Below are 17,354 nucleotides of genomic sequence, written 5' to 3' on the forward strand. Positions count from 1 at the left end.
AGGCATTCCTGTAGGGACGGTAAGTGGTAACAAGTAATGTAATAATAATTAAGGAATCTGTTCTTTCTGTAGATCACAAGGTACTTTGCTATTAATCGTCTCTTGGGGATAAGATAGTCCATGCTTCAGGGAGCCTACAGACTTAGGACAGAGAATGTCTATGGATTTATTTGAGGAGAATCCATTAACTTTAAAGCAAATATTCTCTCCAAAGAGTTGCTGACATTTTACCCATAAACTTTCACTTCTCAATATCCCTGCAACAGGAACAAAAAAAGGGATCATTTTTGTCTGGGATGCACAAATAAAGGTTGATGTGTAGAGATGACTGGTGATATAGTCCAGAGAACAAAACCAAGCACTGATAGTGTTCAACTCTGTGCAAGACTATTCTCGGCACTGACATATATTTACAGTCTAATACTCATACAATATTTTGATGTAAGTTCTGTTGTTATTTTACAACGAGGCAATTGAGGCACTGAAAGATGTAATCGAAAGTGCTGGCGTGTTAACCCTGAGGGACCAGACCATGAGCCCTTTGATTTGTGAATGGTAGGGATGGTCATTGAGAGGAAAGAGAGAATTCACAGAATTCTCTGGAGAACATTCTGATCCTGGCATCCCGACTATTCCTTCTGCTTATGTCCAATTCTAGTAGTTCATCTTTCTAGTAGAAATCGAATCTTAAAAAGTACATTGTCTTACAGGCTGCAGATAGAAATCTGTCTTTCTTTCAATTTGGAAATTCATATCTCTGTTCTTCTATCCTATCAGTCTGATAACATAATGCCTGAAAGGCTAGAAAATGCATGGAAAGATCTCACAGACAGTGAGTTTAAAAGGCCAAATTTATTTATTTATTTTAAAAATACTAGTCAGCTGTAACTGCTTCACCTCCCCCAACAACATAGATCTGTACCTTGTGTGAAATTTACAGTCATTCTGGGCTCTAAACAATAAAAATGATTTCCGTGCGTTTGTTCTCAATTCTTCGGGGTTTTGTCCTCTGTAGCTCTAAATAAGTTTTATTCTTGCAATATGAACAATATCGAATGAAATCTGGACGGTGTGGAAGAATATTCCCAAGTGTATTATTGAGTCCCAGGTTACTAATTTCATTGCCCACATTTTGGTTTACTGTTCTGTTTTTTTTTTTTTTTTTTTTTTGCGTGGGTGTTGGAGGGTGGGTTTTCCAATGGCCTGTTCCAAATAATAATGTAATAGAATACTTTGAACACAATTTCTTTCAGACAGAGGATCTTAATGCATACTTCTCGCAGATAAAATACTTCCAAGTGCTGCAGTTAGACGAAAGAAGGGAACTGTTTTTGATGTATCCACAGACTTGGTTGGTTGACTGGGATCTCTCTACTGGTAACCTGGAAAGGCAAGTCAGCATTTCTGAGGTTAGATTTGGGGGTTTCAGAGATGTTCCTGAGGGTAACTAATGAGATGTGTGTAGCTACTTGTTTTGTTTTGTATTAACATAGCACCTTCCTGTGGTGGTTTCGTCCTCCTTCTTCAGTAACTGCTTATTTCTCTCAATAAGGAATGTTAATATAATTTGAACAAAAACAGCATGTAAAGAAAACGAAAACATAGATAACCAAAGACAGTCCCTAAATTAGAATGTCTTTGCTGACTCTTAATTTTCAAAATACTAAGGAACCTGATTCTGCTTCTCCATCTCCCCACTGCCATCTGAAAAGCTTAATGTGGAAATGAATAGTTACTCTCTACATACTAAGCAATACAAAAGAAACACACTTGATAATTATATTATTCATCAGATACTCAAATTGTGAGGTGAATTTTCTATAAGATAATAGTAGCAGGGCTGGGAAGGAGAAAGACTTAGAAGGCATGAAGCTATTCTTTTTTTTTTTTTTTTTTTTTTGAGACAGAGTCTCGCTCTACCGCCCAGGCTGGAGTGCAGTGGCCGGATCTCAGCTCACTGCAAGCTCCGCCTCCCGGGTTTACGCCATTCTCCTGCCTCAGCCTCCCGAGCCGTTGGGACTACAGGCGCCCGCCACCTCGCCCGGCTAGTTTTTTGTATTTTTTAGTAGAGACGGGGTTTCACCGTGTTAGCCAGGATGGTCTCGATCTCCTGACCTCGTGATCCGCCCGTCTCGGCCTCCCAAAGTGCTGGGATTACAGGCTTGAGCCACCGCGCCCGGCCTGGCATGAAGCTATTCTTAATTTTGTTAGCTTTAATCCCAATTAGGCCGGGCGCGGTGGCTCACGCCTGTAATCCCAGCACTTTGGAAGGCCGAGACGGGCGGATCACGAAGTCAGGAGATCCAGACCATCCTGGCTAACACGGTGAAACCCCGTCTCTACGAAAAATACAAAAAATTAGCCGGGCGAGGTGGCGGGCGCCTGTAGCCCCAGCTACTCAGGAGGCTGAGGCAGGAGAATGGCGGGAACCCGGGAGGCGGAGCTTGCAGTGAGCCGAGATCACGCCGCTGCACTCCAGCCTGGGGGACTGAGCGAGACTCTGCCTCAAAAAAAAAAAAAAAAAAAAAAAATCCCAATTAGCCGCCTGTAACATTATCATGCTGCTTGTCCCTTGGAGAAAATTCATGATACAAGGTAAAATAAACTTTTGAATTCCCTCATGTTTCTAACTTTTCTTGTAGCATTTTACTCAGAGACTTACAGGCCAGGAGAAGGAGAGGAGCCATCTTGCCAAAGCCAGCGTCCGCTGTGTCCATCCTGAGACAACCCCACCCAGTAATCGTAGCTTCCTCTAATCTTCCTCAAGCTGCCAGTGATAAAATCCTATAAGAGATAAGACCTGAACTGTGAAATGAGAAAACAAACAAACAAAACTCTAGTGAAATATAAAGTGTGACATTGTGCCTAGCTAGAAATTAATGGGAACTTGAAATCTGGAAAAAGAGAGAAGGGAGTATTATAAAAAAGTGCAGATACATTTTTTAGACTATTTTCTATTGCTGTGTGATCCTTGTGGTGTTAAAGACTATGAAAAAAATAAACAACTGGGAAGTTTCAACATATTCAGAGCCCGGCAGGTAGTATACGTCAAAAAAAAAGAAAGTGTTATACTGAACCTTCAATATCAAAAGTAAAAATATTCTTGACATCATAGACCACATAGAATAGTCTTTCTCAGAATACTTCGATGTGGAAAAATAGTTCATGAGATTCCAGGGGTAACTTAAGTATGAGCACATTCGGTTAGAAAGAAGCATTCTAATTTGTGTCATCAAATTTACACGTAAAATAACTTTTTGAGCATATAATTGTAATAATTTACTTCAAGTGTTCTTGATTTGTTGCATATCCTTAACAAATTATTTTCTCATGATTTTTGTTGAAATGAACTTCATGTAATTACTGAATATAGCAGGTATACATTTTTTATAGCACCTAAGTGTGCAATTTTGCATTCTATTTCACATATATTTATGGGTAGAATGAGTTCAAGGAAACATCTTATTGTTCACTTGTTTTATTTTATTATTATTATTATTTTTGAGATGGAGTTTTGCTCTTGTTGCAAAAGCTGCAGTGCAATGGCACTATCTCGGCTCATTGCAAACCTCTGCCTCCTGGGTTCAAGCAATTCTCCTGCCTCAGCCTCCCACGTAGCTGGGATTACAGGCTCCCACCACCATGCCCGCCTAATTTTTGTATTTTTAGTAGAGACAGGGTTTCCCCATGTTGGCCAGGCTGGCCTTGAACTCCTGAGCTCAGGTGATCCACCCACCTTGGCCTTCCAAAATGCTGGGATTACAGGTGTGAATCATCCCATCCAGCCTATTCACTTCTTAAGATGTTGGTAAACTAGATTTAATGCCAATTAAACATTTCATTTAGCAGATACTTATTTTTCAAGACCTATTTATTTCATGGCATCACTTCAGTTTTTATACTTGTTTTTTCTTGATAATTACAAGATTATTATAGGTTGTTATATTTGCCTACAGCATTGAAAATAATACATTTAAAACATATCTGCAACTATAATGTACGTACATCTTGAAGTGGATTATCATGCTATGAAATAGTATTCTCCTTATTCCCTCCTTTTTTTAATTAACCAAGGACATAGAACAAACATATTCTTCTCAATTTCAGATAACCATCCTATTTTTATGTTTTCCCATTAAAAAGAAAATAAAACATACGGATTCTAACTTTGTCTCTTTTAAACCTTTATTTTTACAATTATACTGCTGTTATACAATATTAAGGAACTTTATCTTATGAGAATGAGGGATTTCTTTTAATAAGTAAAATGGTATTTTCAGAAAACATGAGACCACAAAACAGTGTTTACCATTTCTTCTTCGCTCTCTATTTGTAGCAGCGTGGAACCTTCCTTTAAACAATTCTCTTGACTGGTGTGCCAAATTTTCCAATGTTCAGAGACGTAGTAACAGCTTTCTCTGTTCTGAATCCAATTGTTTGGACAAGGACTGCAGTTATGGGCTTTGAATATAAACATTTTACTTTAGTATCTTATTGTAAAATATTAACAACATATATCCCCCAAAAAGCCCCTTGCCTCACCCTCAGTGAGGCTGAATCCCATAACATAATGGTTCACATGATGTAGCACTTACCAATTTCAGCTTCTCTGAGGCTCAATAGAGTAAGATTCATGTAATACGTTCTACATGCAATGGGCCTTTAACTTAAATATGAAATTAATTGTGGGATATATTTAACTAATTTTTTTATCTTCTATAATAGTTAATCTGATTATTCCCGTTTTATCAGTCTTTCCTTTCTTTGAGTTCACATCATTTATTGTCTTCACTTATTTGCTTATTGTTTCATGTCGGTTAATCTTACTGCCCCAATTTAGCCGGAAATGTACTGGACCATTGCATGGATTGAATCATAAGCCTTGAATTTATGTTTAAATTCTGAGAGCTAAACAAGGAAATATTTTATAGATAATGGAGAGAACAAGTAATCCACCTTAAGAAGTGATTTGAAAACATGCAGGTGAGGAAAATTGGAGAAGAACATAAGTGAACAATATGCTTAGTTTAGGACTCTGATACAACTAAGAAGTAAGCCTTAATGTTTAATCAGTTTTATGGAACCTGTTTTAAGATGGAATATAGTCACAAAAGAAGAATGGTCAAATATGTAAAAGGGGCACCAAAGACCGAGAATTTGACCAAGTGTTTCTGGCACAGGTTTATAGAATGAAAGACACTGAAACTTCCACAACTCTGGTTTCTAGACAGTCCCTGTATTTAGGCTAAGAAATAACTCATCAGTAGCTTCCATGGGCCAGATGATGAGTTGTTTAAAGCTCTTCAATACCTTTTGTTTGGAATCCCTGCTAACCAATATCCTGAACATTGTTAGAGTTATAGTATAAATAATGTAGACAATGGTATTTGTGACGTTGAAGAACGTGTTGGATTTGTAGGTCTCCAAAATGGATGTTGTTCTATTGAAGGTTGATGGCTCAGAGGTGGGTCTCACTCGAGTTTGCAGTGGTCTGCTGCATATAGAGACATTGTTGGGCACACAGTGATCCTTCAAATACTTGATTAAATTTTAATCAGAAAGAACTATGGTTGATTTTTGACATCTCTCATTGGCAATTATGTAAATGGTATCCAGTCTAGGAAAGTTAATTCTCTAAACTATATGTACAAGCATTATGAAATGCCAATTAAGTAACCATAGAATACTTGACAAACTATATGACAGGTAGAAATAGACTGCATTAGGTTTAAAATGCTTGTAAAGCATATAAAAGATTAAACTGGAGTAAATTCATAGAATTTTAAAAAAGAGCTAGGTCCTGCATCGTAAAAGAATTTTGTGGTAAATACTCATTTTCAAAATGAATTTTTCTGCTCAAAGCTATCTAAACTTGAAACTAAAACAGTATCTAAATATATTGGGAAATTTGGAGCTAGAATTAAAATACCCTTACAAATTTGAATGGCTAGATAAAACAATGTCTTTTTGTGTGTGTGCATGTATTTTTTTAATCCGACCTACTAATTGCATACACACCTCTTTGGCATTTGACAGTACATTTCCTTTAGTTGTATTCTTTTGGATCCCTGGTGTTTCCACATAGTATTGGATGTTATAATAAGATTGAACTAAAGAGTGATCAAAATTATGTTACTCTTATTATGAAATCCTAACAGTTTTGCAGAGAACAAAATGTGTGTCACTGTTTCTTTTGAGGTATTGGTGTATATATTTAGATGTATACAGTGGAAACTGATTTTTATCCATTACCTGAACTAAAAGAGCTTTGCATGAAGGTTTGACAAAATTTCATCTGAAGGACATGGCTTCTCTTCCATTCTGTAAAGTTTAGCAGTGCCCTCTCTTGTTGGATGAGTTTTTCTTGCTGCTGCATCGCAATGGTGGACACCTGCAACACTTCAAATGACAGCAATCATTCCTAATAAAATACTGACATTTTATAGCAAAAGAATCCTTCAACACAAACTAAAGACAACTACAAATTACTATTATTTTTGAGACTTGAATTTGTATTATTTTAGTTTTTGCTTAAAATTTACATTGTACAAGAATCAAACACTACAAAGGACGTGGAACAAAACTTCTCTTTGCACCCCTTTTTAATTCACTCGATTTGACTCCCCCCAACCAGATTTACCAATTTAATTTTTATTATTTGGGAGCTTTTGAATGTTACACATAAAACAAAATGAAACTTCACAAATGAAAGCAAATGAATATAAAACTCACTCTCTCCCCTTAACACAAATGGTAACAATATGTTTACATGGTTTTGCACCTTTTGTTTTATCATTAACATACATATTTGAACATAGTTCCATATCAGTACATAGACATGTAAAATTATAGTACAATGGCACAACCAGGATATTGACATTGATACAATCAAGAAACTCGGCTCCTCCATTACCATCAGGATCTGTCCTTGCCCTTTTATAAGTACACCCACTTCCCTCTTGCCTTCACCCCTTGTTTACTCCTGGCAATCACTAATTTGTGTTCCTTTTCTATCACATGAATGAAATATAAATGGTATCTTACAGTACGTAACCTTTTGCTCTTCACTTCATTCACTCAGAATAATCCTCTGGAGACTCACGCAGACTGTTGTTTAAATAAATAGCTCACCTATTTCGTATTGTTGAATAGAATTCCATGATATGGACTACCACTACTAGTTTAACTGTTCACCCACTGAAGGACATCTGGGTAGTTTTCAGGTTTTAGTAATCACAAATAGAGCTACTATAGGCACTCATGTACAGGTTTTTGTGTGAACATAAATTTTCATTTCTATGAGGTATACGCTCAAGAGTGCAATTGCTGTGTTTTAAGGAAGTGTGAAGTTTAGATTTTTAAGAAACTGCTACACTATTTTCCACAGTGGTTACAGCATATTACATTTCCACCAGGAATGAGTGAGTGATCCGCTTTCTCTGTAGCTTGACATGCATTTGATGTTGTCACTTATTGTTATTTTAGCCATTCTGATTATGTATGTAGTAATATCTCACTGTAGTTTTAATTTGCATTTCCTTAATGGCTAATGACATTGAACATCTTTTCTTGTGCTTATTTGACATTTGTATATTCTCTCTGGTGAAATGTCTTTTCATGTCTTTTTGCCATTTTCTCATTGGATGTTCTAGTTTTTTACTGTTGAGTTTTGAGAGTTCTTTGTACATTCTAGGTTCTAGTCCTTTGTCAGATATTGATTTACAAGTATTTATTCCCAGTCTGTAACTTGTCTTTTATTTATTTACTTATTTATTTTGTAGAGATGGGGTCTTACCTTCTTGCCCAGGATGGTCTTGAACTCCTGGACTCAAGGAATCCCAAAGTGCTGGGATTACAGGCATAAGCCACCACACCTGGCCTGTAACATGTCTTTTTATCCTCTTCCTAGTGTTTTTTGCAGAGTACGTACATTTCATTTTGATGAGGTCCATCCAGCTTACCAATTTTTCCTTTCATTAATCATTTTTTGATGTAAGTCTAAGAATTATTTGTGCACCTTTAGATTCTGAAGATTTTGTCTTATATTTTTGGAAAGTTTTATAGTTTTATGCTCTACATTTAAGACTGTGATCTATTTTGAGTTAACTTTTAATTTTTGTGTAAGGTATAAGACTTAGGCTTATTTTCTTTTTCTTTTATTTTTTTTTCCTATGGATGTCTAATTTCTCCAGCATCATTTGTTGAAAAGCTTATCCTTCTTTCAATTGATTTGCACTGCTGAAAAAATCATTTGGGCATATTTGTATGAGTCTATTTCTGGATTCTTTATTGTATTTTATAGCTATCTTTTTGTCCACTATTAATAGAGGTTTTGGAATCAGGTAAATTGATTCTACTCAGTTATATAATTGGTTTAAAATAAGTTTATGATATGTTAATCATTATCAGATTGTGGCTATTGAATAGACATATTGTATAGAGAGAATGGCATCAAGAAAAATTAATTAGTGGATTAAGAAACAAATCAAAACACCTATGCATGTCAGCTAGACCTTTAGGATTAAAAATCCTCTCTTAAAGAGAAACAAAACAAAAGAGGAGAACAAATGGGCAAATCTCTAAAATTATGTTCATATTTTTAACCACAAAACGGAGGTAACCAAGATCACACACAAAAATCTTCTGACCAAGACAGGCTGGTCGCAGTGGCTCTTGCCTGTAATCCCAGCATTTTGGGAGGCTGAGGGGGGTGGATCACTTGAGGTCAGGAGTTCGAGACCACCATGGCCAACATGGCAGAGCCATGTACTAAGAATACAAAAATTAGCTGGGCGTGGTGATGTGCACGTGTAATCCCAGCTACTCAGGAAGCTGAGGCAGGAGAGGTACTTGAACCCAGAAGGCAGAGGTTGCAGTGAGGTGAGATCATACCCCTGCACTCTGCACTCCGGCCTGGGCAAAAGAGTAAGAAAAGAAAAGAAAAAAAAAACCCATTTAGGCCGGGCGCGGTGGCTCAAGCCTGTAATCCCAGCACTTTGGGAGGCCGAGACGGGCGGATCACTAGGTCAGGAGATTGAGACCATCCTGGCTAACACGGCGAAACCCCGTCTCTACTAAAAAAACACAAAAAATTAGCCGGGCGAGGTGGCGGCGCCTGTGGTCCCAGCTACTCGGGAGGCTGAGGCAGGAGAATGGCGGGAACCCGGGAGGCGGAGCTTGCAGTGAGCTGAGATCTGGCCACTGCACTCCAGCCTGGGTGACAGAGCGAGACTCCGTCTCAAAAAAAAAAAAAAAAAAAAAACCCATTTAATTACATATCTACATATTCTGGTCTGTTTTACTTATCAACATTGCTGCTGAGAAGAAAATACCAGACATCAAAAGCCATGCACTAGACAAAGCAGATGTTTATGCCCTGTCCGTCTGTGGATAGCTAAAAAAACTCAGGCTGTCAGCTGCTTGGAGTTTTTTTCCCTCTTTTTAGCAAAATGATGGATCTAACCAGAGTCGAGTGTAGGACAATGATGCGCTAATTTTATCCTATTAATGATCTGGCATGTTTAGACATTGAAAAATAATAATTTTCCTCTTAGATTCAATATATAATTCTAAAATTTTATATTTAGATGCTTTTTTAGATTAGCCATATTATAGAAGCTGTTGTTGTTTGTTTATTACTATCTGAACAGCTTATACTATATGAAACTGTAATAAAACTGGAGAAAGAGAAATGAGACTTCTCTTCAGAGTTTCACCCTAAATGGGAAGCAAAATATAGCACCTTTATTGGGGTTGAAGTTGTAATAAATTTGCAATGAGGACTAAAGACAAAACAATATAATTACCTAGAGAAAAATAACAAAATACTTTTAACGTCCCCCAAATAAAATTATTTGTTATATGATCTTATACCTAATTATACCTAATTGATGAATCAAGAAAATGAACAGTAAAAACAAATAAAAAAGCTGATTTCTTAGAAAATATTTTGAACTATAGAGTTTTTTTAATAAAAAAATTAATGGTATAAATAATGTAGAAAAATTAGAAAATGTGAAATAGTAGGAAGACAACTGAAAATTAAGTCTACTTACTTTGAAACCTACCACTCAAATATGGCCATTAGTATTTGGTTTATATCTATTGAAACTCTTTCCTATGTACATATATAGAAAAGTATTTTATATACAACCTTTAGAAAACCATATTTTTATATAAATGTCTTTTTAGAAATCTGCTACTTTCGTGAGAAAATATTTCATAACCATATTTCCAAAACAATAACAATGGTTCTAGAAGATTTCTTTAAATAATGGCATTGTATTCTTTTATATAAATATGACTTAATTAATTTTGCCAGTCCTTCTATTGTCAGGTAGGAATGAACTGTCCTTTGGTAATATATATGAGTAATTTGTAATCAGCACTTTCATTATATTCATGTTATGATACTTTTAAATAAAAGGTTATAATTTTCATTTACTACTTTTTGTCAGAACATGGTCCTATTTAAAAAATATATATATGTATATAAGTTAAATATGTTTTGACATTTGTCTTACAAGGCAAGTTTTCACAAAGAGAATTGGATGTAACATTTTAATTTAAAATGGAACATAATCAAAATGGAATATTTATTAAAAAATAAACATGACTTTTGTAACTCAAAGCCTACTGGCTATAACTTAATCTATAACCAGCTGGGACAAGTAATTAGTTATTGAACAGAATGTTTCACATGAAGAAGCTGCTTATTGCTTAACACAACAGTTTCAATATGGTAACTGGTTGTATTTTTTTAAAGCCCTAAGTGTTAAAAATGTATAAGAAGACCTAGGCAAATTATAAATTTTAAAACAACAACAATAAAAATTAATAGTCACTACACTTGAACAAAAGCTAAAGGAAAATATACTTTACATCTGTATAGTGATATTTAAGTTTTGTAAGTATACATTTTTAGCTATTAAGACAAAATTTAAAAAGCAAAAACTTTTATTTGTAAGAATTTTCGAGAAATTATTGGAAGTCTTAAGCACATGGTTTTCTAGCTATGTTTCTTTTATCCTCATCAAAGTAACATTTTCTTCATATAATTTGTGTTTGGGGAGTTAACTTTTTTTAAAGATACACTACATTCATAGGATTAAAACATTAAAAAAAATCCAAAAAGTAAACATTGAAATATCTTTTTCTCCGCATCGTCACGATTTATCTCACTCCTCTTGCCCTCACTTTCAGTATTTCTTATATAACCTTCCATTGTTTGTTTAAATTCAAGAAAATGTCCATTTTTAGTCAAATTGTAACATAGCATATACATTTGAAAATAATTTCAGCTTTTATTTAGATTCAGGGGGTACATGTGCAGGTTTGTTACTCAGGTATATTGCATGATGCTGATGTTTGGGGTACAACTGATCTCATCAGCCAAATTTTAAATGCCGTTTTTTTGCACTTTACATACAGAAGTGTTTCTTCTTTCTTTTGTTGTTCTTGCTTCCAGGTATTCTGTTGTGTAGATGATGTACCCTTATTTATTAACATGGTCTCTCATCAATGTGGTGGGTATTTGAGACTTTTTCCCTATTGTTAAATTGCAGGTTTATCCATAGAAACAATTTCCAAAAGTGGTGCTGCTGGGTCACAATTAAGACAGTTTAAAATAACTCATCATCTTAGGAATATGATTTATAGGTTTCATATAAAGAGATTTCCTTTACTAGACCGAGAAGACACTTACGTATACACTGAACAGCAAATCTTTTGACAACATGGAAAATGTAGAATGTATTTTTTTTTTCTTTTTGAGACAGAATCTCGCTCTGTTGCCCAGGCTGGAGTGCAGTGCTGCAATCTTGGCTCACTGCAGCCTCCACCTCCCCGGTTTAAGCAATTCCCCTGCCTCAGCCTCCGGAGTAGCTGGGATGACGGGCGCATGCCACCACTCCTGGCTAATTTTTTTGTATTTTTAGTAGAGATGGGGTTTCACCATGTTGGCCAGACTGGTCTCGAACTCCTGACCTCAGGCAATCCGCCCACCTCGGCCTCCCAAAGTGCTGGGATTACAGGCGTGAGCCAGCACACCTGGCCTAAAGTGTACTCTTATAATCATCCTTATTATGTAATATATGATTTTTGTCTATATAGTAGAAAAAATATTTGGCAATTGGAGACTATAGATTTATGTTTATATAAAAACCAAATTATATATCCCATTCACTTGACAACACTGCTTCAAGATGTTGCATCTTCAATTACTTTTTGTTTTTAATTGGAAATGATTTTATACTTTAGGTTTCAAAATCTTCTTACCCCAAATAATTATTTGTAAAATAACATTGAAATTCATTACATAGAATTAACATTTAAACAGTACTTTTAAATATTTGCAATGCAATTTAAATATGAATTTTTACATTGTAGAGGTACAATGAAGCTTGGCAATGTGTCATTAAAAGTCCTCAATTTTTGCAGAAGTAGATTATTAGATGTTAATTGACTTAACTGGTCTTTTAGATATAAACTGTTTCTATTGTGTTTGATAAACAAGTATTTAATATGTATGCTTCTTAAAAAATAATGAACTCACATTTGCCTAAAATATGTATTTTTTAATAAGACACAAAGAGAGTAGATAGAGAAAAAGAAAGCTGTCTTGAAGTTCTAACATTTTTGTTAAGCTGTGAAACTTTATTTGAGGAGATAGACAAAGTAACAATTACTGATTAAGCTCTTAGCAATTCTTAAAACCTTCCTATAAAAACCAGCAGAAAATGAAGCTCATGACATTACCTGAGCAAGAGCAAACTTCCCATATTTTGTGAATGCGAATCTGAACCTTTCCCTTCCTTATTCTCAGAGTTCATAATTCTTCCTCTCTGGCTGATGTCTTTTAGATAGAGATATGATTTGCCAAGGCATATAAGAAAGAAACATCTATCCAAACAATACCCTTCACCTCTGTCTTTTAATGTACATTTTTCTTAGTACTAGCATGAGTGATGTTAGAGGTTCATAGTTCTTTTTCTGGAAACTGAAGCTCTGTAATTATTAAATTTTATAAAAATTGCACTTGTCAAACATGAAAACATTTCTTCTATTTGGACTAAAAAGCAATGTGGTTAAATGTGGCCGAACAAAGCTCTCGGGTTTGCATTAAACATTTTAAATTGAAACTTGCGTAATATAAATACTCTTTAAAAGTCAAATTTAAATTAAATATGTATTAGAAACAGAAAAGCAGAATGTGAAATCTTTCAAATTGAATGCTTTAGCACGTTAGCATGACTCACAAATTGAATCAGAATATGTTATTATTTTCACTGTTTCTCCCAGAGACCTACAGCATATAATTTGAGTTAAAAAACATGCAATAGATCACTGAAAGTTATCAGTGGCATCCAAGTGCTCAGAGAGGTCTATCAAATGCTTGAAATTTGAGGCTATTATTTTACATCATTTATGTGCATTCACATATTACTTGATTGATTTTCCATCCATTTATAAATTATGAAGTTCTATACATAATTACCTACATATATCATTATATATAAGCTATTTGTAGTGTATAATACATATATCAATATAGGTTATTTTGAAAATATATTTTTGTACTTACACTTGACGCCCAAGAAAATGGATGCTGTTAATAACCCCATGCAGAAAATACATGAAATCGCCATCACAAGACACCATGCTCCTAACCATGGAATAGGAAAAATGAAACCAAGTTAGAGAAAGTAGATAAAAAAGATGGGGCAAGGATGGATTGAGATTGAGTAAAAAAAGAAATTAACATTGGCATTTCTACTGAGAGTTGTTGGGGCCTGGAATGTGTAAAAGAAAAGGAAAAAGAGAACCTTTGCTCCAATGCATTGAAATGCAACGCATAACTTGGAATACATGTGATATGGAAATTGCCAAATTAAATAAATTTAATAGTATACTTCTGTTATCCTTATCTTTGATGTCACACCTTATCAATGAATTATATGTATTCTTTTCCAACCATCATTTAGAGATTCCCCCAAGCCAAATGCTAGCTTTATCTTTTGAGATAAAAAATGCTGTCTCACATCTCCCCATCTCTTCAGTGTTACTTGAACATGATTAAATAAAAGAAAGATACACATTTTAAATATATACTTTTAAATATACATTTTTGGAAGACGAACAAGTTTTCCAAGGTAATTTTACAAACCTGCAGAGAGGAAAAAAAGGATTATGTGATTTTTTTGTATTCAAACACTAATCAGAGAAAAATAGTTAAAATTTATCTTTGGATATTGTGATAGGCAGAGAAACGCCCCTGCCTCACATGCCAGTGTCATAATTACTGGAACTTGTAAGTTACCTTATGTGGAAAAGGGACTTTGAAGATGTCATTAAGTTAAGGATTTGGGATGGGAAGATTAACCTGAATTATCTGGGTCCTCTTTAAGCGAGAGGTAGGATATTGGAGGGACAGCATGGCGTGATAATGGAGGCTGAGAAACATTTAAAGACATTATGTTGTTGGTTTTCAAGACAGAAAAAGGGTCCATGAGCCAAGTAAAGCAATAAATGCAGCTCTAGAAACCAGAAAAGACAAGGTATAGATTCTTCCACTAGATTCCTGTCAACACCTTGGTTTCAGCCCGTTGAAATCCATTTCAACTTGTGACATCTAGAGCCCTAAGATAATAAATTTACGTTCTATTAATCCCCTAAGTCTGTGTGATTGGTTACACCAGCAGACAGGAACTAATATAGATATTAAATGATGCAGACAGAACTAATCACTGTAGCCAACAACTCTAGGCCAATGAGATCCTGCCAGTTTTTCAACCTATGTTTTCTCTTTTTATTTATTAGTATTTATCAGATAATTTGCAGAATGTTTTAATAGGACTTCAGTTAATTAGAGTTGTATTTTTTCACAAATTTCCCAAATCAAGGTATTCTTTTTCTTTTCCAGAGAGGCAGAGGAAAAAACAGTTCCACGTATTTATCAAGTTAATTGCTCTTTTTATTTTTCACCTTTAATTACTCCTTCTCCACTTCATTAGCATTTCACGGACATTACATTACCCTTAACTAGACTATCTCAGATTAGAATAAGCATCTTGGCCTCATGATAGAGCAGAAAAAAACAAAACAAAACACAAAGAACAAAAAACATGAACCCTAAAGTCTCGCACAAAATAGCTAGAACTGGTTACCTGAACATTTGTTGGAAGACAGACATTTCTGGTAAGTGTTTGGTGCTGGACTATCCCACTGAAGAGAGGTGTATATTTCTTCCTCATGCATGTCTGAGGTGCTTTGATAGGAAAGCAGTCCACACAGGAGGCTGGAATAAATAACTCCTCTTGTGGTTTGGAGCAGGTTGGTGAAAGAACTGAAATTGGTTACATTTTCACAGTAGTGGGAAACTATATTTGTGTTTAAGGAGTAGAATAGATGCACCTTCATTCAGAAAGTGGAAGTTTATCAAGTCTAAGCCAAAACACAACTTGGTGAAAAAGGAAATGAGAGAGAACTGAATTCAGAATGGCCAATGATAGAACATTTTTTATATGGTTTCCAAAATGTAGCAGATGTTGAAGGTGATAGCAGTGAGTTCAGAAGAAAAAGATGTAAGTGCAAAGAACGCACTTGCATTTGGTATAGGAGATGAAGCATAGGGGTGACCTAGATAGTAAAGATATAAAGATAACTCACATTGGGCAAACCAGGGTGTAAAGAGTGGGAGATAACTGGGTAGCCTCAAACAACAAAGCTAGGAAGGGATTTCAACCTTAAGCTAAATTTACATACTGTATATTTGTTGGTGTAATGCTAGTTACTGTGATAAATAAACCTCAAAATATCAGCAACTTAACACAATAAAAGTTTATATCTTACATAATGTTTTAGCTCCAGGAATCCTAGTTAGTGATAGCATTCCTCCAAATGAGACTTGGGATTCTTTCATCTTGTGAGACATTGGAGTCCTTGACTTCCATCCACTGGGAAAGAAAAGAGAAGGTGATGAATCCACACCTGCTCTTGAAAGCCATAACCTAGAATAGCATGTCTCACATTCACATCCACCAAAGGCATGCCCACTTTTGGACACAAGGTTTGAGCTTGCAAAATGTATTTTTTGCCTGGACAGCAAACTCTTGATGACCACTTCACTCTAGAAGGAAAGCATGAACTATTTAGCTGACAAATGGCCATTTCTGCCACATCTTGTGACTATAGCATCAGAAATTTGAGACTTTTAATCATCATTCATCGTTTGACCACTTGTCTTTATGGCCAAAGGTTATGTCTAAGTAACATAGTCTACGAGTCCCAACATTATGCAAAATTACACTGTTTGCTTTTGTTTCAGTATCTCACTGGATTCATCAGTCTTTTCCCTAGCAATCAGGCCCCCAGAAAGAAACAAAGGGCATACTCAAGGGGTAATCTAAGGGCATTTAATTAAAGGACTGTATATAAAGTTTCGGGAAGTGTTAAGGGAACCAAAAAGGGGTGTGACATATGCACTGGGAAGCTGTCAGGTCACCTGAATAATTAAGCTGAAAATGTTTATTGGAACTGCATGACCTGCCTGACAAAGGCCCTGGACTAATATAGAGAACGTGTACCTTTGCCAAACCAACACATGGCAGGGAGAGAGCCCGTCAAATTAATACCCTACCTCTGATCATCAGTGCCTTCCATTGGCTGAATTTACAATTCAGGGGCCAAGTTTATGTGCTCTGATAATGTGTTCATTTGACCTCAGCCTCTCAAAACACAGGTTGGAAGTGAGATAATCCCCAGGGGCAATTGAAGAGAATATCCAGCCCATTCACATATATATATTTTTAGATGGAGTTTCACTCTTGTCGCCCAGGCGGGAGTGCTGTGGCCCTATCTTGGCTCACTGCAACCTCTGCCTCCTGGGTTCAAGCAATTCTCCTGCCTCAGCTTCCCAAGTAGTTAGGATTACAGGCACCTGCCACCACACCCAGCTAATTTTTGTATTTTTAGTAGAGATGGGGTTTTGCTGTGCTGGCCAGGCTGGTCTCAAACTCCTGACCTCAGATGATCCACCTGCCTCAGCCTCCCAAAGTGCTGGGATTATAGGCATGAGCCACTGTGCCTGGCCCCATTCTTCAATATTTTATGTGATGCTCACATGACCTGAGATTCACATCTGAAAATTAACATAACTTAATCCCACATAGCCTTGAAGTAGGGTCACTTCTATCTTGAGGAGAAACAGAGGAAGAAATCATAAGCATACCAAATGTACATTGAGACTAATGTTAGGAACACGGTAACAGAAGCATAAGTTGTCATTAATTTCCAATTGTTCTCAACTTTTATCAGCACTAAATATCAGGCTCAGAAAGACTCCTTTTCCCCAAATA

At 35.7% G+C, this 17,354-nt stretch overlaps 1 protein-coding gene across 1 annotated transcript; it reads right to left on the bottom strand.

Moving 5' to 3' along the window:
- Positions 1-832: 832 nt before the first annotated feature.
- Positions 833-15,275, bottom strand: CLEC9A (C-type lectin domain containing 9A). Its single transcript, XM_005570104.5, has 6 exons — positions 15,165-15,275; positions 13,583-13,663; positions 6,253-6,399; positions 4,310-4,461; positions 2,663-2,784; positions 833-1,382 (listed from the first exon to the last, which is right to left on the bottom strand). Exons 1-6 carry the CDS (start codon positions 15,253-15,255, stop codon positions 1,250-1,252), a joined length of 726 nt encoding a protein of 241 aa, XP_005570161.3. The 5' UTR covers positions 15,256-15,275; the 3' UTR covers positions 833-1,249.
- Between the last annotated feature and the right edge of the window lie 2,079 nt (positions 15,276-17,354).

This window comes from Macaca fascicularis, chromosome 11, assembly GCF_037993035.2.
Source record: "Macaca fascicularis isolate 582-1 chromosome 11, T2T-MFA8v1.1".
Taxonomy (NCBI): domain Eukaryota; kingdom Metazoa; phylum Chordata; class Mammalia; order Primates; family Cercopithecidae; genus Macaca; species Macaca fascicularis.